Source organism: Rhinoderma darwinii, chromosome 4 (assembly GCF_050947455.1).
Source record: "Rhinoderma darwinii isolate aRhiDar2 chromosome 4, aRhiDar2.hap1, whole genome shotgun sequence".
Taxonomy (NCBI): domain Eukaryota; kingdom Metazoa; phylum Chordata; class Amphibia; order Anura; family Rhinodermatidae; genus Rhinoderma; species Rhinoderma darwinii.
The window spans coordinates 270064762-270090501 of record NC_134690.1 but is presented as its reverse complement, the minus strand read 5'-3'; the positions used below and the strand labels follow the sequence as shown (position 1 = coordinate 270090501).

General features: G+C 41.4%; 1 protein-coding gene across 1 annotated transcript in view; it reads left to right on the top strand.

Annotated features, from left to right (window-relative positions):
* Positions 1-9327: 9327 nt before the first annotated feature.
* PDE7B (phosphodiesterase 7B) overlaps positions 9328-25740 on the top strand; it is a 470724-nt gene continuing 454311 nt past the window's right edge. The window contains exon 1 of the mRNA XM_075862499.1: positions 9328-9597. Within this exon, the coding sequence (XP_075718614.1) occupies positions 9577-9597 (21 nt within the window). The 5' untranslated portion in view covers positions 9328-9576. The remainder of the gene's footprint in view (positions 9598-25740) is intronic.

The following is a 25740-nucleotide window of genomic DNA, read 5'->3' as shown; positions in this document are numbered from 1 at the left end:
CTGGAAGCATGGGGTGAAATTTCTCCCGATTACCTCAGCAAATTAACAGCTAGAATGCCAAAGGTCTGCAATGCTGTAATTGCTGCAAATGGAGCATTCTTTGAAGAAAGCAAAGTTTGAAGGAGAAAATTATTATTTCAAATAAAAATCATTATTTCTAACCTTGTCAATGTCTTGACTATATTTTCTAGTCATTTTGCAACTCATTTGATAAATATAAGTGTGAGTTTTCATGGAAAACACAAAATTGTCTGGGTGACCCCAAACTTTTGAACGGTAGTATATGTATGTATGTTTGCATGTATGTATGTTGGCATGTATGTATATATGTGCATGTATGTTGGCATGTATGTATGTCTGCATGTATGTATGTTTGCATGTATATATGTGCATGCATGTTTGTATGTATGTTTGTATATATGTTTGTATGTATGTATGTTTGCATGTATGTATGTTTGTTTGTATATATGTCTGTATGGCCATGTATGATACTGTCAGCTGGCGCACTGTATCTAAGCCAACTTTACGGCAAGCTTCTATACATGGTATAACAGTCAGTATCACACATGAAACTGAAACTAAGCCTACGACATGTTTTATTCACTTTTTTTGTAGTGTTTTTTTTACAGGTTTGGTCGTTGGACTACGTCGGTTTCGAGGACTACTTTGATGACGCCTTTTTTTTCAACAATAAAATGGTTAATGAGGGTTGTGTTGGGGGTGCTCTATTTCAATAAAATACTTTATCTATATCTTTGTCTTTTCTTTTCAACTTTTATTACTACCACTTTAGTAATGGCCGCTGTCTGAGTGACAACATCCATTACTAAGGCGAGGCTTAGTGTTAGCTGGTGCAGAGGTTAACACTAACCACCATTGGAGAGAAGCAAGATGGGTCCAGCGCTGTGGTCAGTAAACTGGAAGCAAGTACCAAGTTTAATGGTCCTGGTTAAAAGAAATCCAAGTGTTTGGAGTCCTGGTGTGAGAAAGTGGGGGGATAGTATCCTCAGAGCCTACGCGTTTCGGACGGCTTCGGCGTCCTTAGACTTGGCTGTAATATTACAGCCAAGTCTAAGGACGCCGAAGCCGTCCGAAACGCGTAGGCTCTGAGGATACTATCCCCCCACTTTCTCACACCAGGACTCCAAACACTTGGATTTCTTTTACCAGGACCATTAAACTTGGAACTTGCTTCCATTTTACTAACCACAGCGCTGGACCCATGTTGCTTCTCTCCTGTATTTCTCTATCGTGTGCCGACACGAGGATCCGGGCGCTATCTACGACACGCTCCATAGTGTCAGGTGAGCTGGAGGATTCCTCCCTACCTCTGTTTTTTTTACTAACCACCATTATTACCCCGGTACCCACCACCACCAGGGGTGCCGGGAAGAGCCAGGTACGATCCAGTACCCGACCATCTGTTGTGATGGTCGGGCACTGGGGCGGCCGCAGGCTGGTATTATGAGGCCGGGAAGGGCCAAAAACAGTGGACCTTCCCACCCTTGTAATGCTAGGCTGCTGCTGCTGTGTTGTATCTGGCTGGTTATAAAAATAGGGGGTTGGGTACCGGGGTAATAATGGTGGTTAGTGTTAGCCTCTGCACCGGCTAACACTAAGTACCGCCTTAATAATGGATGCTGTCAATCAGCCAATTGCCATTATCTAGGCACTAATAAAGTTTAAAAAAAAAACACAAATACAATTTTTTTTTTATTGAAATAAGAAATCCCCAACAAAACCCTCGTTAACCATTTTATTAAAATGTGAAAAAACTTAGATCTACGCAGTAGTCCAAAGAATCGAAGATGTAGTCCAATCGGTACATCAAAATCTGCAACAACATCAAAAAAGAGTTATCAATGTGAACAATACCAATACTTATACTCACCTACACACATATATACACGCACACACAAACAAACAACCATACACAAACACACACACATATACACAAACACACACACACATATACACAAAGACAACAAGATATACACAAACACACACACACAAAACAGACAAACACACACACATATACACACATATAAACGAACTCACACATATACACAAACACCCATATACAAACAAAAAAACACGTACACAAACACACACATATACACAAACACACACATATACACAAACACACACATATACACAAACACACACATATACACAAGCACACACATATACACAAACACACACATATACACACATATACACACAAACATATAAACAAACACATATACACAAACACACCCATCTATACACAAACACACACATATACACACAAACACACACCCACACACAAACATATACACAAACACATATAAACAAACACACCCATATATACACAAACACAGACATAAACACACAAACACATACACAAACACACACATATACACACAAACATACACAAACACATGTACACAAACACACACACACACACACACACACACACACACACACACATATACACAAAGACAACAAGATATACACAAACACACACACACACACACACACACACACACACACACACACACACACACATAAACAGACAAACACACACACACATATACACACATATACACAAACTCACACATATACACAAACACCCATATACAAACAAAAACACACGTACACAAACACACACATATACACAAACACACACATATACACAAACACACACATATACACAAACACACACATATACACAAACACACACATATACACATATATACACACAAACATATACACAAACACACCCATCTATACACAAACACACACATATACACACAAATACACACCAACACACAAACATATAAACAAACAGATATAAACAAACACACCCATATATACACAAACACAGACATAAACACACAAACACATACACAAACACACACATATACACACAAACATACACAAACACATGTACACAAACATCCCCATATATACACAAACACACACACATAAACACACAAACACATACACAGACACACACATATACACACAAACACACACACAAACATATACACAAACACATATACACAAACACACCCATATATACACAAACACACACACATAAACACACAAACACACACATATATACACACATATACACAAACACACACATATACAAAAACACACACACACAAACATATACACACAAACATATACACAAACACATATGCACAAACACACCCATATATACACAAACACACACACATAAACATAAAAACGCACACATATATACACACATATACACAAACACACACATTTACAAAAACACACACACACAAACATATACACACAAACATATACACAAACACATATGCACAAACACACCCATATATACACAAACACACACACATAAACACACAAACACACACACATATACACCAACACACAGATATACACACACACAAAAATATACACACAAACATATACACATACACATGTACACAAACACACCCATATATACACAAACACTTACACAAACACACACATATACACACAAACACACACACAAACATATACACAAACACATATACACAAACACATCCATATATACAGAAACACATACACAAACACACACATATACACACAAACACACACACTCAAACACACACACACACACACACACACACACACAAACACAAACATATATACACAAACACATACACAAACACACACATATACACACAAACACACACACACAAACATATACACAAACAAACACATATACACACAAACACACACACACACAAACATATACACAAACACATATACACAAACACACCCATATATACACAAACACACACACATAAACACACACACATACATATAAAAACAAAAACACACAAAGACACATACCCAAACACACATATATATACCCAAACACACACATACACAAACACACACATATATATATATATATATATATATATATATATATATATATATATATATATATACACATACCTTTAGCGGTGCACAGACTTCTCCTCGCGACTGGTGTCTCGCCCTGCATCTACTGCGCATGCGCCGAGATGCGCGTTCACTAGATAAATGACATCTTCTGCTCAGGACGGAGAGGATGTCATTATGCATGCGCGGCCACCGCTAAAGGTAAATAGCGGTGCCCGGAAATCTAGACAACGCGCAAGAAACAAAGAGGGACTGACGTGGACTTCAATCAAGAATCGCAAGAAAACGACATCGCTGGGCGACGGACAGGTAATTAGAAAAATTCTTAACTTTACATGGGGGAGCTTCCTAGCTACATTTATGAAGATGGGAATAACCCTTTAAGTTTGATACAAAATTGCATGCAAGTGCTTGTTACAATGTGTGGTGCTTTTACAATCTACAAGGTTTCTGCTGTCAGAAAATATATAGGTTTTGCGTGTTCACTCACTATTGGCAGGTAGCAGAGGCATAACTTGAAGCACCTTGGCCGCAGTGTAAAATCTATAAGGCCATGATCACACGCACAGTTTTGATGCAGTTTTTTGAGCCAATCACATTAGTGGACACAAAAGAAAGGAGATGTATCAGTATTTGCTTTATATCTTTCTTGCCTTTTGTATTCACTTCCGGCTTTGACTCAAAAATATGTACCAAAAACTGCATTAAATATTGTGTGTGATTTTGCATACCTCCCAGCTTTTGAATTTGGAAAAGAGGGACATTTTAAGCCACGCCCCTAACTACGCCCAATATCCGGCATAAACACATCAAATCGCGGCCAGAACCTTCTGCAAAAAACACGCGCACATTCTCACTGCGGATCTCTAGACTGTCTGGATATCACAGATATTATGGATCCGGTTATATCGTCTTTATGTTACTTTTCCTAACTTGGAGATAACATTTGCTCATCACAACGGCAGCTGCAGGACAAACCAAAAGGCTGAGAACAATGAAAGTCAAGAGGGAGACCCTGTGGTGGATGACTTTTCAATTGACAGGTAGCAGAGTTACATGATGGGGATTTTTTTTTTCCAGTTGTGTAACTCTGCTACCGGTCAATGGAAAAATCATCCACCTGAGACCCCTGCAGATAGTGCCACACACAGCCCCCCTGTAGATAGCTCCAGATACAGCCCCCCTGTACATAGCGCCAGATACAGCCCCCCTGTAGATTGCTCCACACACAGCCCCCTGTACATAGCGCCAGACAGAGCCCCCCTGTAGATAGCTCCAGATACAGCTCCCCTGTAGATAGCTCCAGATACAGCCGACCTGGACATAGTGCCACACACAGCCCCCCTGTAGATAGCTCCACACACAGCCCCCCTGTAGATAGTTCCAGATACAGCCCCCTGTAGATAGCTCCAGATACAGCCCCCCTGCAGATAGCTCCAGATACAGCCCCCTGTACATAGCTCCAGATACAGGCCCCCTGTACATAGCGCCAGATACAGCCCCCCTGTAAATAGCTCCACACACAGCCCCCCTGTAGATAGCTCCAGACACAACCCCCCTGTACATAGTGCCAGATACAGCCCCCTGTAGATAGCTCCACACACAGCCCCCCTGTAGATAGCTCCAGACACAGCCCCCCTGTAGATAGCGCCAGATACAGCCCCCCTATAGATTGCTCCAGACACAGCCCCCCTGTACATAGCGCCAGATACAACCCTCCTGAAGATAGCTCCAGACACAGCCCTCCTGTAGGTAGCGCAACACACAGCCCCTTAGGCCTTATTCATACGACAGGGTCCGCGTATCGGCCGATAAAAACAGCCGTTTTGGGCCATTTTTCCTGGCCATTTTGCATCCGTTCCGATTCCGTTCCGGGCCGTGTTGCCGTTTTTAACAGCCGATTTTGACCCGTTTTGCATCCTTTTTTTCCCTGTCCATTTTAAAATCGGATGAATTTCATTTAAATTTGTTGCCACACATTTCCCTCTGTAGATAATGCCACAGCCCCCCTGGTAGGTAATGCAACCCAGCCCACTGTGGGTAATGCCACACAGTCCCCTGTAGATAATGCCACCCAGCCCGCTGCAGGTAATGCCACCCAGCCCCCTGCAGGTAATGCCACCCAGCCCCCCTGTATGTAATGTCACCCAGCCCCCTGTATGTAATGCCACCCAGCCCCCTGAAGGTAATGCCCCCCAGCCCCCCTGTATGTAATGCCACACAGCCCCCTGTATGCAATGCCACCCAGCCCCTGCAGGTAATGCCACCCAGCCCCCTGCAGGTAATGCCACCCAGCCCCCGGCAGGTAATGCCACCCAGCCCCCTGTATGTAATGCCACCCAGCCCTCTGCAGGTAATGCCATCCAGCACCCTGTATGTAATGCCACCCAGCCCCCTGCAGGTAATGCCAACCAGCCCCCTGTAGGTAATGCCACCTAGCTCCCTGTATGTAATGCCACCAAGTCCCCTGTAGGTAATGCCACACAGCCCCCTGTAGGTTACACCCTTCCCCCCCTTCCAGGAGATCACTGACTTCAATGTCCATATATGGACAGTGTAGTCACTGACTTCTCCTGGAGAGGAATTCCCGGCCACAGGGTCGGGGATTCCGCTTCAGAAGTGAGTGACGTCACTGTGTCCATATACGGACAGTTTAGTCCCTCACTTCTTCTGTAGCGAAATCCCCGGCCACAGGGTCGGGGATTCCGCTTCAGAAGTGAGTGACATCAGTGTATCCATATATGGACAGTGTAGTCACTCACTTCTCCTGTAGCGGAATCCCCGGCCATAGGGTCGGGGATTTCGCTTCAGAAGTGAGTGACGTCGCTGTGTCCATATATGGACAGTGTAGTCACTCACTTCTCCTGTAGCGGAATCCCCAATCCCCGGCAGGTATTTGGGGAAATCTGACTCCTACAGGGAGCAAAAAAAGACCCTCCTCCTCCTCCTCCTCACATGCACTCTGCTTTCACTCAATGTCAGAAGAAGGCAGGAGTCTTGCAGCAGCGTTCTCACTGGTGTCGATGCCAGCCCGGGAGTGGACCAGTCCAGTCACCTGACTGGTGAAGTCAGATGACAGGTCAGGTGACTGGATTGGTCCACTCCCGGGCCGGCATCGATCCCAGTGAGAACACCGCCGCAAGACTCCTGCCTTCTTCTGATCTCTGCTGCAGTCAACAGCGTTCAGCTGTTTTGATGCAGCGCCCAGCGGGACATTTTGAAGACCGATCGGTATGGCGGGACATCGGTGAGAAACCGGGACTGTCCCGCCGGAATCGGGACGGTTGGGACGTATGGATTTTGGCCTAACAGGGCCTACTTACCATGTACAATTTATATCACTGGTGTTTTCTTATGTGGCAGAAAGTCCTCTCCTAGCCCCTGCTAGGTAGTTATCCATGTATTATGATAAAGCTTTTCTAAATTTGCTATTGATTTTGAGATTATGTGCACATGTTCTCACTTGGACCTGTAAGCCAAACAATTTAATTACGCATTTTTATTCAATTATTGAGAGGAAAAAATAATAATTACTGTTGAACACAATGTTGTATGAAGCTTATTGTGACTACAAATGACAATGGTTCTTTTACAATATGGAAGATGTATATTGTCAGGTATTGTGTCGTATGCTCGTGCCCATGTTTGAGAGTAAGATATGCACGGTCTAACCATGTTTGCCCTTTTTGGAATTTTGATACTGAAAACCAGATTTTGAGTCCCTGTGATTTTTTCAAATTTGTATGAATTTGCTTTTCTGAAGCTGCACCTATATGGCGTTTATGTAGTTACCCTCTATTTTTGTATATTTTGATCACACTTTTGAATATATGTGTCATTTATTATTATTCTTTTTAACAATTTCTATAAATACAGTATATGTCAAGATACTAGGATTTAAATGTCTTAGAATGTCTTCTTTCATAAAATTGATGGTGACGGGATGGTGGCCAAATTGTGAAAATTGCCCGTCACTATATGTCAAATTATCAGAAGTTTCTGGCAGCGAAAGAGTTACAAACATTTACTGGGTATAGAAACAAAAAGTCAGTCACGAAATAAAAGAATTGCATAGTGGTGATAAGAAAGGACGTAGAGCATATAAAGAAGAGGCTGGACGCAGCTGCAGGCTTAAGGGAAGCCGACATGACCGTCCTGGTAGGGAAAGGGTTAATGTTACGAGGTCAGGGAAAGTTGAAGGAGCTGAAGGAGGGACGGGGAGGAGTTAAGGGGGGCGGGGGGGCCGTTACTGCGCTTCCCGCTGTTTCTCGGCATTGAGCCGGAAGCAGCGGGAGGAGTAACACACAGTAAGCAAAGCTCCCACCCTCCCACCCTTGTTTTGTTACTCCTTAGGTCTTATGTACGTCTGGCTATGAGCGTTGTGTTTTATTTTGTGTGCTTATTTAACATGTTTTTCTTTTTTCCGGAGTAGGTTCTGTTGTCATGGCAGCTGGCGGGGGGAGTCCTTGAGGCCAGTCAGTACAAAATGGTGGGGGGGTCGCATCGGGGGTATGCGTCCCCCAAAAAAGGTACATGGTTGAAGACTTCATCGGGTGTTATCCCTTTGAAGTGGTCTTCTGGTAGAAGGTATGTCACTTGAAGGCTTCATCGGGTGTTATCCCTTTGAAGTGGACTTCTAGTGGTCGGTATATCACTTGAGGGCTTCATCGGGTGTTATCCCCTTGAAGTGGACTTCTAGTGGTTGGAGCCATCTGCAGAGGTGAACGGTGCTTCCGAGCTGGTTTACGGCTGGAGGTAATTAGTGGTTTGCAGATGGCTAATTCGGTGTGTTCTTGAAAGGAACATCTGAAGGGGCTTCAAGGACTTCCTCTGCTCGGGTTAATGTTAACGTTTAATTGTTATTTATGATTCTGACCCATGTTGGGTCATGTGAATTATTAGGAGGAATTCTCTGGTGGATTCCTAACTAGTTATCCGAATGTTTCGGATTTAAATTGTTTTTATAAAACTGTGAAATTAATAAACGGCTGCTGTGGCCATTTCACATCCAACCTCGGTGTCATGTGTCGTTACTAAATGGGGATGGGGGATAGTATGGTTTAAGGTTAACACACGACTCTACCTAGGCAGGTCATGGCTGGTTCTTGGAAGTCTGTGAAGCAGTGGGCTCACCATGCGGGTGATAGTAAGGTATGTACAGGACACCCATAGCCGGTGTGAGAGAACATTCCTCTCATAGCCACTCTGTGAAATGAATTGTGCAGGCAGCAAGGGAGAAGAGGAAAAACTCCAAGCTGTTTGACGTCACTTTGGAAATGAGGAAACCAGCACAGAAAGGGGAGCTCAGTGCTGGGAGCTGACAGTGTTCAAGCTCATTGGTCTGCTGCTGTCTGCCAGTGGGGACTGACTCCAGCACCTCCCAGCTGTACAGCCTTCACCAATACACAGTCCTATATAGTCACTCACACTGCAGCAGCCTCAAACTAAAGTAGAACCCCCACATCTACCACAAGCTGGGACCCTCCTCTTTCTTTACTCTTTTAACCCCCTCCTTCCCATTACTATTGAATCACTCCGACACCTAATCCTGGATGCTGTGGCTGGACTCTGCAGCACATATCTACATGTACAAGCAGCATCGATCACACGTTTCAAGGCAATCGGAGGTCACCGAGCTGCAACTATGGTTAAATGTCTTGTTTAATGGTTGAGGTAGGTAGCACTTCTTGCGTTTACAGAAATATCAGGCTTCGGCAGCAAGTGATAAAAATGGATGGCATTAGTATCATTAGTTTTGTTTTTTTACATGTTGCTTTGGTCTTGCGATTTGATGTGATACAATTATATTTCCATGGTAACAGGTTTGTAGTATCTGCTGCCTTCATGTTGTCCCTATAGCAGGCAGGTTGGATTTGCCTTAATGGGAGATTTGCTTACAAGTGTGTAGACGAAATAAAAAAGTGACATAAAATGACTTCAGAGCACACACATATTACATTTAGCTATTTTTATATATATGATATATATTTTATAACAGTTAAAGATGTATTTGGCAAATATTTAGTCATTGTATATATTTCATCTTGATTTATGTGGCTAACTATATACCTGGTAAGCAATGAGTTATGTGCATGGCTAAAAGGAAAGTGATTCATCTCGTGCCCAGAATGGCTTGATTTGCCCGTCAGCCTATTTTATACAGATAACAGCGCTATTTTTATAATACTTTGAGTGGTCACGTCTGAATATGACAGTAAACATGTACTGGCCGAGTCAATGGCAGACAACACACTGGTACGTTGTGGATGAATTATGTGGGAAGTTACAGGTTTTATATATATATATATATATATATATATATATATACATATATATATATGAGAATACCACAGATACTGTTTCTACAGGCTTCAGAATGTTACTTGTTGCAACATAAAAAAAAAGACATCAAAATGACCAATTCTCCGTTATATTGCTATATTTTATTTTACTGTATTTATACATATTTAGGATGCTTTCTTTGGATCAAGTTTAGAAGATTAATCGATCCGGTCTAAATTAAAACAAAATATTATTCTTTATCCATTTTTTAATAATCTGTTTCCAGCCGATGAAAATGGTGAAATGGAATAGTAAAAATAAGAATGAATCCTTTGTGGCCTAGACAGCAATACAACATTCATCCCCCTCATGCAATGCAGAGCTTGTGGGGAGATTGCTGCAGTGTGTGAATGTACGAGGCACTGCATAGCATTAGTGAATGAGTACAACAGGTATTGGCAACTGTATACAGTATATGTGGCTTATCTATTATCTATCTATTTATCTATCTATCTATCTATCTATCTATCTATCTATCTATCTATCTATCTATCTATCTATCTATCTATCTATCTATCTATCTATCTATCTATCTATCTATCTATCTATCATCTATCTGTCTGTCTGTCTGTCTGTCTATCTATCTATCTATCTATCTATCTATCTATCTATCTATCTATCTATCTATCTATCTATCTATCTATCTATCTATCATCTATCTGTCTGTCTATCTATCTATCTATCTATCTATCTATCTATCTATCTATCTATCTATCTATCTATCTATCTATCTATCTATCTATCTATCTATCTATCTATCTATCTCTCACTATCTATCTATCTCTCATATCTATCTATCTATCATCTATCTATCTATCTATCTATCTATCTATCTATCTATCTATCTATCTATCTATCTATCTATCTATCTATCTATCTATCTATCTATCTATCTATCTATCTATCTCATATCTATCTATCTATCTATCTATCTATCTATCTATCTATCTATCTATCTATCTATCTATCTATCTATCTATCTATCTATCTATCTATCTATCTATCTATCTATCTCATATCTATCTATCTCATATCTATCTATCTATCTATCTATCTATCTATCTATCTATCTATCTATCTATCTATCTATCTATCTATCTATCTATCTATCTATCTATCTATCTATCTATCTATCTATCTATCTATCTATCTATCTATCGTCTATCTATCTATCTATCTATCTATCTATCTATCTATCTATCTATCTATCTATCTATCTATCTATCTATCTATCTATCTATCTATCTATCTATCTATCTATCTATCTATCTATCTTGTATTGTTAGAAATTATTTAATAGGATGGATGTACATTCATAACCACAGGAAGGATTGTTTTCCAACTTAACCTATTACATGATGGTACAGCAGCTGGCCCTACTGTTTTGTCTATTCTCACACTACAAATACTGTATGAAACATGTCATCATTTGCAGCATCTGCTCTTTCAACCTTTTGAGATGTGCATTTAAAAGAAGACATATCTTGGAAATCATAGAAGCATGATATTTACAGCAGAATACCAGGATAAACAACATCTATAGTGCCAGCAAAAGGCCTGTTTCTCTAAACTATAATATGGGATAATAATGACCTACAATACATTATATTATGCCAAAGGCAGTGGCCGGCCTTGAAATGCCAAGCGCTGTATTTTAGCGGAGGGCATGAAATAGCTGTTTTATCAGAAAAAGGGTTAAATCATATTTTGCTTGGAAAGGGCAATACTCTGGACTTAAAGTACTTAGAAACATGAATGAATTGTAAATGTGATGTATAATGTAATAAGAATTGTGAAAGGTGTTACGTTGCAATGCGCTGCAGTGTTTCCAAGTAGCCTTGGAGTTAAGGACTGTACATATATTATCAGGGAAAAATGCAGAGGATGTGGTATGTGCTGTGAATGGACAATTGCTATTCTGCAGTGCTTGGTAGCAAAACAGGGACTTTGTGTGTTGCTTACACATGACGGAGACTTTTACATTTCCTTGGCTCTATCTGGTGGGCTGTGTTTTTGATGAAATAATATGCTCTTTATTATTAGACTTTATATGACCTAGATGGCTGCAGATTCTATTAATCATTTGGGCTGGCGTTGTAATCTAGCATGCAGCGCCATTTTTGCGGCTCTTTGTGGTCACAGTATACCTGTCGCCTACTATAAATCATAGTCAGCCATTCTGTGGCCTAGGCTGATGTCAGTGAGAATGCAATGTGTTCACTCTCAATGAGCTAAAGATTTCACAATGGTTTATTGATGTAAAAAAAAAAAAATGAAAGGAAATCGTTATTGAAGCTAGACATTAGTTTGTCTACTAAAAGTAACCTGTCACCAGGCAGACCATTTTACTTTATGGAATCTTATAGATGCCATATAATGTTGAACTAGAGAGCACCATTGCACTCATAAGACTGAATTCACACATCGTGTATTGGTTGCAGATGTTGATGCAGTTTTAACCAAAGTCAGTATTGGACCCACAATGAAAGCGAAGTTTACGTTTTTTTATTTATATTTCCCAATTGTTTTGAAACCACTTCTGGCTTTGGCTCAAAAATCTGCAACAAATATGCAATGTGTGAATCCAGCCTTACTGATGAGGCAATTATGAGGCTGGAGAATAGCTTGCCAAATGTGCCCTCCATTCTGTAAGCCGTCTCAGTCATTCAATAGCACTTCTCTGCAGCCCTGACAACTTAGAAATAGGACAAAACTTATTTTAAAGAAATAAAGGAAAGGGATGCACGTTCTCTGGCACGGTGACGGGCAGTTCATTATTATTATTATTTATTTCCTGTTACTTGCAGTATATAGCACCAACATAACCCCGCAGCCCTTTACAGAGATTGGCACAATTCATATCAGTGCCACTCCACAATGGGGCCCACTATGTAAATTCTCTGTCTCAGTAACACACATACAAACTAAGATATTTCATAAAAAAACACAATTAACCTATGAGTATGTTTTTGGCATGTGGGAGGAACTCTAGAGTACCTAGAGGAAACCCACACAAACACTTGTAGTAATTAAGTGGGTAACCCGAATAGCCCACACTGGTTCAGCATTCATATAGAATCTTAAGAGAATATTTGTTGTCTCCACTGAAAGAAGGTGAACTGTATACTTTAACCATTTAAGGAAACAACCGAGTTTAAGCCGAAAGGATGCAGTGATTTTTTTTATATTTTTCATCATGAAAGCATCCTTTCAAAGCACAACTTTTTTTTTTCTTTTGACGTTGCCGTATGAGGGCTTTTTTTTATGGGACGAGTTGTGTTTTTTAATGGCATCACTTTTTGGGTACATATAATCTATTGAATAACTTAATTTTTTTTAAGTGAAAGGAAAAAAAAACCATTATTTTTGGGATTTGTTCTTATGGCACTCACCATGCAATATAAGTAACATGCTAACTTTATTTTGCGATTTGTCGTTATGATTATGGTGATACCAAATGTTTATAGTTTTTTTTGTTTTACTACTTTTGCACAAAGAAATACTTCTTAAAAACAAATATTAGTTTTTGTGTTGCCACAGTCCGAGAGCCTTAACTTTTTCTTTTTCCGTGGATAGACAGTGGATATAAAAAGTCTACACACCCTGTTAAAATGCCCGGTTTTTGTGATGCTACAAAATTAGTCCAAGAACTTTTTCGACCTTTAACCCCTTAGTGACCAGCCTATTTTAGGCCCTAACGACCAAGCTATTTTTTTCGTTTTTCTATAGTCGCATTCAAAGAGCTATAACTTTTTTATTTTTTCGTAGACATAGCTGGATGAGGACTTGTTTTTTGCGGAATTAGTTGTACTTTTTAATGGCACAATTTTGGGGTACATATAATTTTTTTATTAACTTTTATTAACTTTTTTGGGTGGGGGAAGAAAAAAACCCTGAATTTCTGACATGGTTCTATGCGTTTTAAATTCACGCCGTTCACTGTGCGGCCTAAATAATATGTTAGCTTTATTCTATGGGTCGGTACGATTACGACGATACTACATATGTAGAGGTTTTACAACATTTACACAGTAAAAACACTTTTGAACTAAAATTATTGGTTTTTGCATCGTCTCTTTCCAAGAGCCATAATTTTTTTCTTTTTCTGTCAATGTAGTTATATAAGGGCTTGTTTTTTGCGGGACAAGACGTAGTTTTGAATAGTACTGTTTTGGGGTACATGGAACTTACTGATTAACTTTTATTATGACTTTTTTGGGGGGCAATGGAAAAAAATAGCAATTTCGCCATTGTTTTTCGCTTTTTTTTTTACGGTGTAAATTACATATTAACTTTATGGTTTGGGACATTACGGTAGCAGCAATACCATATATGTGTACTTTTATTTATTTTATACACTTTTACAAAATAAAACCACTTTTTTTACTGTCATTTTTATTAATAATTTTTATTTCACATTACTTACTTACTTTTTTAGTCCCACTAGGGGACTTTACTATGTGAACTTTAGATCGCTGCTATAATGCTTAGTATACCAAAGCAATATTGCCTGTCAGTGTAAAACTGACAGGCAATCTATTAGGACGTGCCTCTGGCGTGTCCTAATAGGCATATGCGCAGGGCAGAGCTGGGGCTTTTATCAGGCCGATGAGTGACAGAGGGAGCTAAATGCTGCGGTCGCTATTGACTGCGGCATTTAATGGGTAAAACGGCCGCGATCAAAGTAACGTTCGATCGCGGCCGTTGGAGCAGGAGCCCGGCTGCCATCAGACAGCCCAGCACTCGCTCCATCCTGCACGGAACACCTGTGCAGGACTTAGACTGGGCCGCCGTGAAAAGGCGACAACCTAGCCTAAGGCCCCTTAGTGACCGCCGTGAAAAGGCGTATTGGTGGTCAGTAAGGGGTTAATGTCACCTATAATCTGTACAATTGTATTGAAAATTAAAACTTAAATCTTTTAGGGTGGAAAAATAAAAATAAAGAACAAAAATAATGTGGTTGAATAAATATGCACACCCTTAAATTAATAATTTGTTGAATTACCCTTTGACTTTATGACAGCATTTAGTCTTTTTTGGGTAGAAGTCTATCAGCATGGCACATTTTGACTTCGCAATTGTTGCCCACTCTTCCTTGCAAAAGCGCTCCAAATCTGTCAGATGTCGAGGGCATCTCCTGTGTACAGCCCTCTTCAAGTCCCCACAGAATTTTCATTGGGATTCAGGTCTGGGCTCTGGCTGGGCCATTCCAAAACGTTGATCCTCTTCTGGTGAAGCCATTCTTTTGTTGATTTGGAGGTTTGCTTTGGGTCGTTGTTGTGCTGAAAGGTGAAATTCCTCTTTATCTTCAGCTTTTTAGCACAGTCCTGCAAGTTTTGTGCTAATATTGACTGATATTTGGAACTGTTCATAATTCCCTCCACCTTGACTAAAGCCCCAGTTCCAGCTGCAGAAAAACAGCCCCAAAGCATAATGCTGCCTCCACCATGCGTCACTGTGGGGATGGTGCTCTTTTGGTGATGTGCAGTGTTGGCTTTGAGCCGAACATACATTTTGGAATTATGGCCAAACAGTTCAAACTTTGTCTCATCAGACCAGAACACGTTTTCCCACATGCTTTTGGCAGACTTGATATAGGTCTTTGCAAAACATAGCCGGTCTTGGATGTTTTTATTTGTTAGAAAAGGCTTCCGTCTTGCCACCTTACTCAACAGCCCAGACATATGAAGAATACAGGAGATTGTTGTCACATGCTCTACACAACCAGTACCTTCCTAGAAAGTCCTGCAGCTCCTTTAATGTTGCTGTAGGCCTCTTGGTAGCCTCCCGGACCAATTTTCGTCTTGTCTTTTCATCATGTTTTGGGGGACGTCCAGTTCTTGGTAATGTCACTGTTGTGCCAAATGTAATTCACTTCTTGATGACCGTCTTCACTGTGTTCCGTGGTAAATCTAATGCCTTGGAAATTCTTTGGTACCCTTCTCCTGACTGATGCCTTTCAACAATCAGATCCCTTTGATGTGTTGTAAGCTCTTTACGAACCATGGCTTTTGCTGTCACATGCAACAAAGAAAATGTCAGGAAAATCCTAATAGAACAGCTGAACTTTATATGGGGTTACTCGGAATCACTTTAAATAATGACAGCTGTGTACTGACTACTATTTAATATGAGTTTAAATGTAATTGGCTAATTCTGCACACAACCACATCTCCAATTATAACAGGGTGTTTACACTTATGCAACCACTTTATTGTAGTTTTGTTATATTTATTTTTCCCTTCTGAATGATTTCAGTTTGTTTTTCAATGGAATTGTGCAGATTATGGGTCACATTAACCCCTTAATGACCAGCCTATTTTAGACCTTAATGACCAAGCCATTTTTTACGTTTTTCCATCGTCGCATTCCAAGAGCTATAACCTTTTTATTTTTGCGTCGACATAGCTATATAAGGTCTTGTTTTTTGCGGGACAAGTTGTACTTTTTAATAGCACCATTTTGGGGGACATATTATTTATTTATTAACTTTTATTAACTTTTTTTGGGGGGGAATAGAAAAAAACCTGAAATTTTGCGTTTACCGTGTGATATAAATAACACAATAACTTTACTCAGCGGGTTGTTACGATTGCAACGATACCAAATTTGTATAGTTTTTATATGTTTTACTACTTTTACACAGTAAAAACGCTTTGTTTTCAAAATTATTTGTTTTTGGGTCTCCATATTTGAAGAGCCGTAACGTTTTTATTTTTTCGCCGATGCGGTTTTATGAGGGCTTTTTTTTTGCGGGAAGACTTGTAGTTTTTATTGGTACCATTTTTGAGTAGATGCGGCTTTTTGATCACTTTTTATCACATTTTTTTAAAGTCAGGATTCACAGAAAACAGCAATTTTTCCATAGTTTTTTATTAAAAATTTTTTACGGCGTTCACCGTGCGGGTTAAATAATGGAATACATTTATAGTCGGGGTCGTTACGGACGCGGCGATACTGAATATGTGTAACTTTTTAACTTTATTTTGTTTTTTTAATAGTAAAGCATTTTGTAAGGGGAAAAGCTGTGTTTTTCATTTTTTTTCACATTTTTTTTTAAATTAACTTTATTAAACTTTTTTTTAACTTTTTTACTAGTCCCATTAGGGGACTTTAATATGCGATTCTCCGATCGCTATTATAATACACTGCAATACTTTTGTATTGCAGTGTATTACTGCCTGTCCGTTTAAAACGGACAGGCATCTGCTAGGTCATGCCTCCGGCATGATCTAGCAGGCATTCGCTCCAGGTGTCAGTGGGATGAGAGGGAGCTCCCTCCCTCTCTCCAAAACCACTCAGATGCGGTGCACGCTATTGCGCACCGCATCTGAAGGGTAAAACGGGTGAGATCGATACTAATATCGATCTCACCCGGCAGAGCAGGGACGCTCCCAGCCCTCAGCTGCCTCTAGCAGCTGAGAGCAGGGAGATTTGACGCTCCCTGCTCTGTTTACTTTATCCTGATGCAGTGCCGTAAAAAGGCATATGCATCAGAATAAAGCCCGTTAGTGGCCGCCGTTAAAAGGCGTATTGGCGGTCACTAACGTTATTCATTTTGTACAGATTTTTTGACATGACAAAACCTGGCATTTTAACGGGTGTGTAGACTTTTTAAATCCTCTATAGCTTTCTGAGAGCTTGTTTTTTGCAGGATGAGTTGTGGTTTTCATTGGCACCATTTTGGGGTACCTAGAACTTATCGATTAACTGTTATTTATTTTTTGGTTGAAAGGATGAGCAAAAAACAGAATTTCTTACATAGTTACTTAGGTTGAAAAATTGCTAAATTATCTATAACCCTCAATGCCACTTGCCATTAGATAAGCTTATAGCCCTTTTTTGAATGATGTAATTGTATCTGCCATTACTACCTCTTGGGGGTAGGGAATTCCATTGTTTAACTACTCTAACTGTAAAGAACCCTTTCCTATATTGATGTCAGAAACGCCTTTCCTTCACACGCAAAGATTGTTCTTTGCTGGAAAGAACAAATCATGTGCCGGTCCTTTGTATTGACCACAAATACAGTATACACCGATCAGCCATAACATTAAAACCACTGACAGGTGAAGCGAATACCATTGGTTATCTGGTTCCAATGGCACCTGTCAAGGGTTGGGATATTTTAGGGTATGTACACATATTTTTGTCAAGCTGCGCTATTGTTTCTGGTAAAACCACAGACACACTGACAAAAACTCGAAGGAACTCATTAAAGTCAATGGGTTCCATCGGCCGCCAGTGGTATCCATTATGCATCAGAACTGGTGCTTTGGTTTTTCCATTGTTCTGTTCCGCTGAAAGAGTAGAATGATGGAAAGAGCAACGCAGGTGCGAACCCAGCCTAAGACTGACAATGTAAGTTTAAGAAACTTGGCACAAAATGTGCCTAATTTATTAAGAGGAGCACGCCTCATAATAATTAATGCCTATATCCTGCTGTCTGTGCTCTAGAAAGTGAAATCTATTAGCTCCTGGCGTAAATTCTGATAAATTTGTCGGGCTGTGGATGGCCCCATCCCGTCTGTTGAGCCCCACCCACTATTTAGAAAAAAGGTTTTTACCTCAAATTGTGATTTCTGTGAAATCTGTAACTTGAAATGTATATAAATTCCCCCCTCTGACTTTCCCTGCAGTTCTAGGGAAAAATAATGACAACTCATTGTTGTGGTCACAATATGATGTGCCAAACAACAAAATCAACACTGCTACATTAATCAAAGAGTTCAAGTGCTTAGAAATGTACTATATCTGGCTTGCCTAGAAATACCAACTTTTCCATTGCCATAAATGACAGTATTTGGATCTTCAATGACATCACCATAGAAGTTGCATCAGACCTCACTGTTTGATAGCTGGAAGGACACATCTGTTTAGACAGAAAGGCAGAACTTGAACCAAGTCAAATAACTACAGGTACAAGAATGACTAAGGCATGATCTGAGACTTGGATTCTTGATAATTCTTAAATTACAAATAACCTCTTTCCAACAGTTGGCGAAACATTGAGCAGGCTACTAACTAATGAAACAACCCAAGACAGGTCCAAAAACAGGAATATCAGAACTTTTATGATAAAAAAAGTAAATTTTTCTAAACATATTACAATATATTGATTGGTAAATATGCTTTTGGACATTTGTCATTCTTAAATGTGGCATGTCTGTTTTAGTAAATACTGTGAATATTACTACATATTGTATTCTTCATGAAATAACAATGCTGGAGTATCTTTTCTCAGTTCAGCCTCATGCACACGACCGTATTTTTTCCCACCCGTAAATACTGGCGTAAATACGGGTCCGGTGTCACACGTATTCCACCCGTTTTGCACCAGTATTTACGAACCCGTGCCCGTAAATATGGGTCCGGTGTCACACGTATTCCACCCGTATTTACGAGCACGTTTTTGGCGGCAAAATAGCACTGCACTAATCGGCAGCCCCTTCTCTCTATCAGTGCAGGATAGAGAGAAGGGACAGCCCTTTCTGTAATAAAAGTTAAAGAAATTCATACTTACCCGGCCGTTGTCTTGGTGACGCGTCCCTCCCTTCACATCCAGCCCGACATCCCTGGATGACGCGGCAGTCCATGTGACCGCTGCAGCCTGTGATTGACCTGTGATTGGCTGCAGCGGTCACATGGCCTGAAACGTCATCCAGGACGTCGGGCCGGATGTCGAGAGGGACGCGTCACCAAGGCAACGGGCGGGAGACCGGACTGGAGGAAGCAGGAAGTTGTCGGTAAGTATGAACGTCTTTTATTTTTATTTTTTACAGGTTTATACTGATCGGTAGTCACTGTCCAGGGTGCTGAAAGAGTTACTGCCGATCAGTTAACTCTTTCAGCTCCCTGGACAGTGACTATTTACTGACGTCGCTTAGCAACGCTGCCGTAATGACGGGTGCACACATGTAGCCACCCGTCATTACGAGAGCTCCATAGACTTCTATGGACTGTCCGTGCCATTATTACGGCCTGAAATAGGACATGTTCTATCTTTTTCAACGGCACGGGCACCTTCCCGTGAGAAAACGGGAAGGCACCCGTCGCCAATAGAAGTCTATGAGCCCGTTATTACGGGTCGTAATTACGACCCGTAATAACGGGAGTTTTTACGGTCGTGTGCATGAGGCCTTCCTCTGTTATTTCTCCTGGAAATGGCTGAATAAATTGGCAACTGGACGTTACCATTCCCCTTGTCAATAGGGTGTGTCCCTACACAGTCATACCTTACAGAGTATTTCCAGTTGAAATATGATTAGCCCTCCCCTCTGAAGGTGATGATGAGGGATGCGTACAAAGAGGTTTGTGAATGTATATGTATCCATGGAGATGCTGGATGTAAACATTTCAGCATCCTTACCCTCAATCTTGAGAGAGTTCTGTGTACATACTGTATATCATCTATTAATGCAATGAGCATAAAAAAAACTACTACATTTAGCTGAATCCCTATATTACAACCTATATTACAGACTGCGAGCACATTCTGTTCTTTGTTTAGTTAGCTGTAATTTTGCTATCCTAGAGATCCAGACACAACCAAAAAATAATGCAGCAATGAGATATAATTCTTTGGAGATTTTGACAAGGACACAAAGTCTAAAAAAACTCCATTAATAACCAGACTACACATAAAAGGTTATAATACTCCTTATTGTTAAAATACACAGTTTACCGCCATTACATGGAGATAACCAATACTCCATTAAGATGCCATATGAAAAATAAACTAGTGTGGGCTGGTTATGTGTTATTGTAGGTTTCCTCCAGCTACTCCCAAAGCCCAAAAACATACAGGTTAATTGGCTTTCAATGAAATTGGCTCTAGTTTGTATGTGTGAGATAGAGAGTTTAAATAGTGGGCCCCATTGTGGAGAGGAACTGATGTGAATTGTGCCAATCTCCCTGCAGGACTGATATATAAGCAACCGAAAATAATAACCTTTTTAGGTGACTGCTCAGAATAAGCTGTCATATGTGTGTACGTGAGGAATAACACTATTTCTGACTATTATATGACTTGTACATGAAATTATTCAGCAGTTTTCTCCTCTGCAGGCTCTATCTTTCTCTGAACTAGTGGATGGAGCCTAAAAACTATAATGTATTCTATATACTGCACACAGATAGAGATAGCAGAGCAGGATTCTCTTTTTCTCTATCATGTATATATAGAAGCTGCAGCAGCAGAATGGAGGACATTATACAGCAGTAAGTAGCAGTGTATCTGAGAATCCAGCACTGGGGTGATGCAGACAGAGATAGTAAGATTTCTGTTTGTTTCTCTCTGCTCTTGATTCCTCCTCCTGCTCCCCTCCCCTCTCTATAGACTTTCATGTATCGTGTCTATGTGACTCACACTCTCTCTGCTCCCTCCTCTTGCTCCCCATCCCCTCACCATATACTGTTATAGCCAGGAAGTGAAGTAACACACCCCCACCTTCTGCAGCCTGTTTGTAACCAGGGATGACCAATGCGTGACAACAGGTGGTGGAGAGCAGATTTCAGGAAGGGAGACACCTAGTGGCAGTAATTACCCACAGAATTTGCATGGATAAATTAATTACAAAGTTGCTCCGTATCAGCATACTTGCCAACTGTCCCTAATTTGCCGGGACTGTCCCGAATTTACAGAAACAGTCCCGACAAATTACTGTCCCGGGACTTGCCCGGCAACTGCTACATTCAATTGTATCTGCGTCCTCAGGGTCCCATCCCATAACAATCATGGGCCAGGTGGCACGGGACCCCTCACGCCTGGTGGAATCGCTTGCACCGGATGGGGCCCCGGTGCTAGCTACAACCATATTCACTTGTATCTGCATCCTCAGGACGCAGATACAAATGGATACTATAGGCTGCAGGCCACGTTAGGCCTGCAGCCTATAAGGCGCTTGTAAGACTCCCTGTGCAGGCCGGCATGAGGACGTTACTGCATCACGCTGGTCTACGCATGCGTCCCGCCCAGAAGTAGTGCATCACTCCGTCCTTCGTGGTACATTTGTATATTTTTTTGGGGAGGCTGTGTGGCAATATATACAAGCTATTTTTTAGGGCACTTTCTATAGGGGTGGGCTATATGTGGGACACTATATACAGGGGTGGGTTACCTGTGGGGTACCAGCAACAGGGTGGCTATATGTAGGGCACTGTCTACAGAGGTGGGCTATACATGGAGCACTACCTATAGGGGAAGCTATATGTAGGGGAGCACGGTGGCTATGGGAGCACTATCTACAGGGGGCACGGTGTGTGTGTGTGTGTGTGTGTGTGTGTGTGACAGTGTATGGTACTATTATAATAAGGGACACAGTGTATGGCGCTATTATAGTTAGAGGTGCAAGAGGTGCTGAGAATTTTAACTTCGTTTATAGGTGCAGAAATGTTTTAAAAGTGAGAAGCTGAAGACATCTGAGCGGAAAACTGCAGAAATGGGTCATGGCCGGTAGAAATCCACCATAGATGTCTGGACCGGAGGGAGAAGAAAAGAACTAGAATCTGAGACGTCACCAGTGAGTCACTTAATGTAAATGTTTATTCTGCCTCTAATCAGCACTGTAGTCACTGTATGATCTGCATCGAGATGATTATGATATGATTTATTTTTTGTGAAACAGCATCTCCCAGCATATCCTCACCATTGTTCGGGCCATGCTGGGAGCTGTAGTTTTACGCCATACAAAGCTATACGCCAGGGATTGCACTAAATTGATCTGTATTTGTCCTGGTGTTGTATATATGATTTGATCTTGCTTCTGATGCTGTATGTAAGTACTGACCTTGGTTCTGGTGCTGTATATATACGTATGAGATTGGTTTTGGTTCTGTGTATATATGTACAGAGCTTGGTTCTGGGGATGTATTTATGTACTGAGGTTGGTTTTGGTGCTGTATTTATGTACTGAGGTTGGTTCTATAGCAGGGCTATACAGCACTGTCTACAGGGGGGCTGTATGACACATTCTACAGGGGGCACTATTTATAAGGGGGGCTGCTTGTGGCACCCGGGGGGGGGGCCCGGTCAAGAGTTTGCTATGGGGCCCAGTGTTTCCTAGTTACGCCCCTGGGATGGGGTATAGATGGGGAGAGTGCTTGAAAAGCGAGAAACCAACATGTCTGTGTGTCAAATTCTACAGAGACGAGTCGTGGCTGGAATAAGTCGTCACAGTGTTCTAGACCGGAGAAAAAAAGGGGAAAGTGAACGACTCCAAGCAGAGAAAATATCACGTGTCAGTCAGTAGATATAAATGTGCTGGAATCACTTATATTGTCTGCAGAGCTCCTGTGTATAACTGGCATCTACCACTATATGGTCACTGTATGGTGGTAATATTATCTGGTCTGCAGAGCTCCTGTTCATAACTTGCATCTAACACTATATGGTCACTACATGGTGGTAATATTGGTCTTTGTATAGTGGTTTTTATTATTAGTAACAGTATGGGGGTATTATTCTGTCACTATGTGGTTATGGTGTGGAAGTATTATTCAGTATCAGTATGGGGGTATTATTCAGTGACAGTATGGGGGCATTATACAGTAACAGTATGGGGGTATTATTCAGTTACTATCTGGGTATGGTGTGGCGGTATTATTTAGTAACAGTATGGGGTATTATTCAGTCACTATGTAGTTATGATGTGGCGGTATTATTCAGTAACAGTATGGGGGTATTATTCAGTCACTATGTGGTTATGGTGTGGAGGTATTATTCAGTAACAGTATGGGGGTATTATTCAGTCACTATGTGGTTATGGTGTGGCGGTATTATTCAGTAACAGTATGGGGGTATTATTCAGTCACTATGTGGTTATGGTGTGTCTGTATTATTCAGTAACAGTATGCAGGTAATATTTAATCGGGTTTAGTGGTACGAATTAATAACTGTATATGTATATAAATAATTTTTTTGGTGTGAGAGGGGGGGACATATGCTTATATGCTTTGGGTCTTCAACACTCCTAGATGCACTAGAAATCAGTGATGCAGTTCTCTGCACATCGCCTTCTGAATTGACTGCATTATTGATTCAGTAAGGGTGTGTTCACATCTGCGTCAGGGTTCCATTGATGGCTTCCGTCAGACCTTTCCGTCAGCGGATCCCATGAACCAGAGGCCCCATAGCAACTTTTGACTGGGCCCCCCTCCCCTAAGTTCCACACACAGCCCGTCCTTGTAGATAGTGCCCCCCTGTAAATTGTGCCATATAGCCCCCTCCTGTAGACAGTGCTATACAGCCCCCCCTGTAAACAGTACTATACACCCCCCCTGTAGTTCTATACAGCCCCCCCTGTAGACAGGGCTATACAACCTCCCCATACAGTGCTATATAGCCCTCCCTGTAGACAGTGCTATACTTTCAAGTATCACAAAGAGGTACAATCGATGCGGCACGCAGCGGCAATTTTTTTTTACTTTTAAGCTATGCCTCTAATCCCACCCAATCCCCGCCCATACACACCCAGTTCAGCCCACACAGTATCATGCTCCCATAGCTACCACCAAATAGTATAATGCCCCCATACAGTATACTGACCCATAGATGCCCCCATAGTATTATTCCCACACAGATGCCCCATACAGTATAATGTCCACACAATAGCCACATACAGTATAATGCCCACACAGATGCCACCATACAGTAAAATGCCCACACAGATTCCCCAATGCAGTACAATGCCTAAACAAATTCCCCCATGCAGCATAATACCCCCATAGCTGCCCCATACAGTATAATGCCACCTATAGCTGACCACCACAGTATAATGCCCTCCGAAGCTGGCCCTGCACAATATAATGCCTCCCATAGCTGCCCCCAAACAGTATAATACCTCCCATAACTACGCCCACAGTATATTGCCCCCATAGCAGCCCCCACAGTATAATGCCTCATACAGTATAATGCCCCGCATAGCTGCCCTATACAGTATAATCTCTCATAGTTGCCCCAAACAGTATAATGCCCCAATAGTTGCCCCCACATTATAATGCCACCCATAGTTCCCCCCCACAGTATAATGCCCCCATAGCTGCCCCCACTATAATGCCCCCCTTTAGATGCCCCCACTATAATGCCCGCATAACTGCCCCCACAGTATGCCATCCGTAGTTGTCCCCACAGTATATTGATCCCCATACAGTATAATGCCCCCAATAGCTGTCCCCACAGTATAATGCCGCCCATACAGTATAATGCTCCTATAGCTGCTGCTTTATCAGCCCCCCTTCCCTACCCAGTATAATACCCCATAGTAATTACTTACCTATCCCTGTCCCCACTATGGGTGGAGGATCCTTCTCCTCCAGTCTGTGCTGTGAGTGACTCGGCGCAGACAGGAGCGATGATGTCACAACATCGCTCCTGCCTGCGCCGAGCCGCTCACGGCAGAGTGAATGCTAGAGAAAGCTCCATGCTCCAGCATTAAATCCAACTATATCAGGAAGCGGGACCAGTACGGTCAGCAC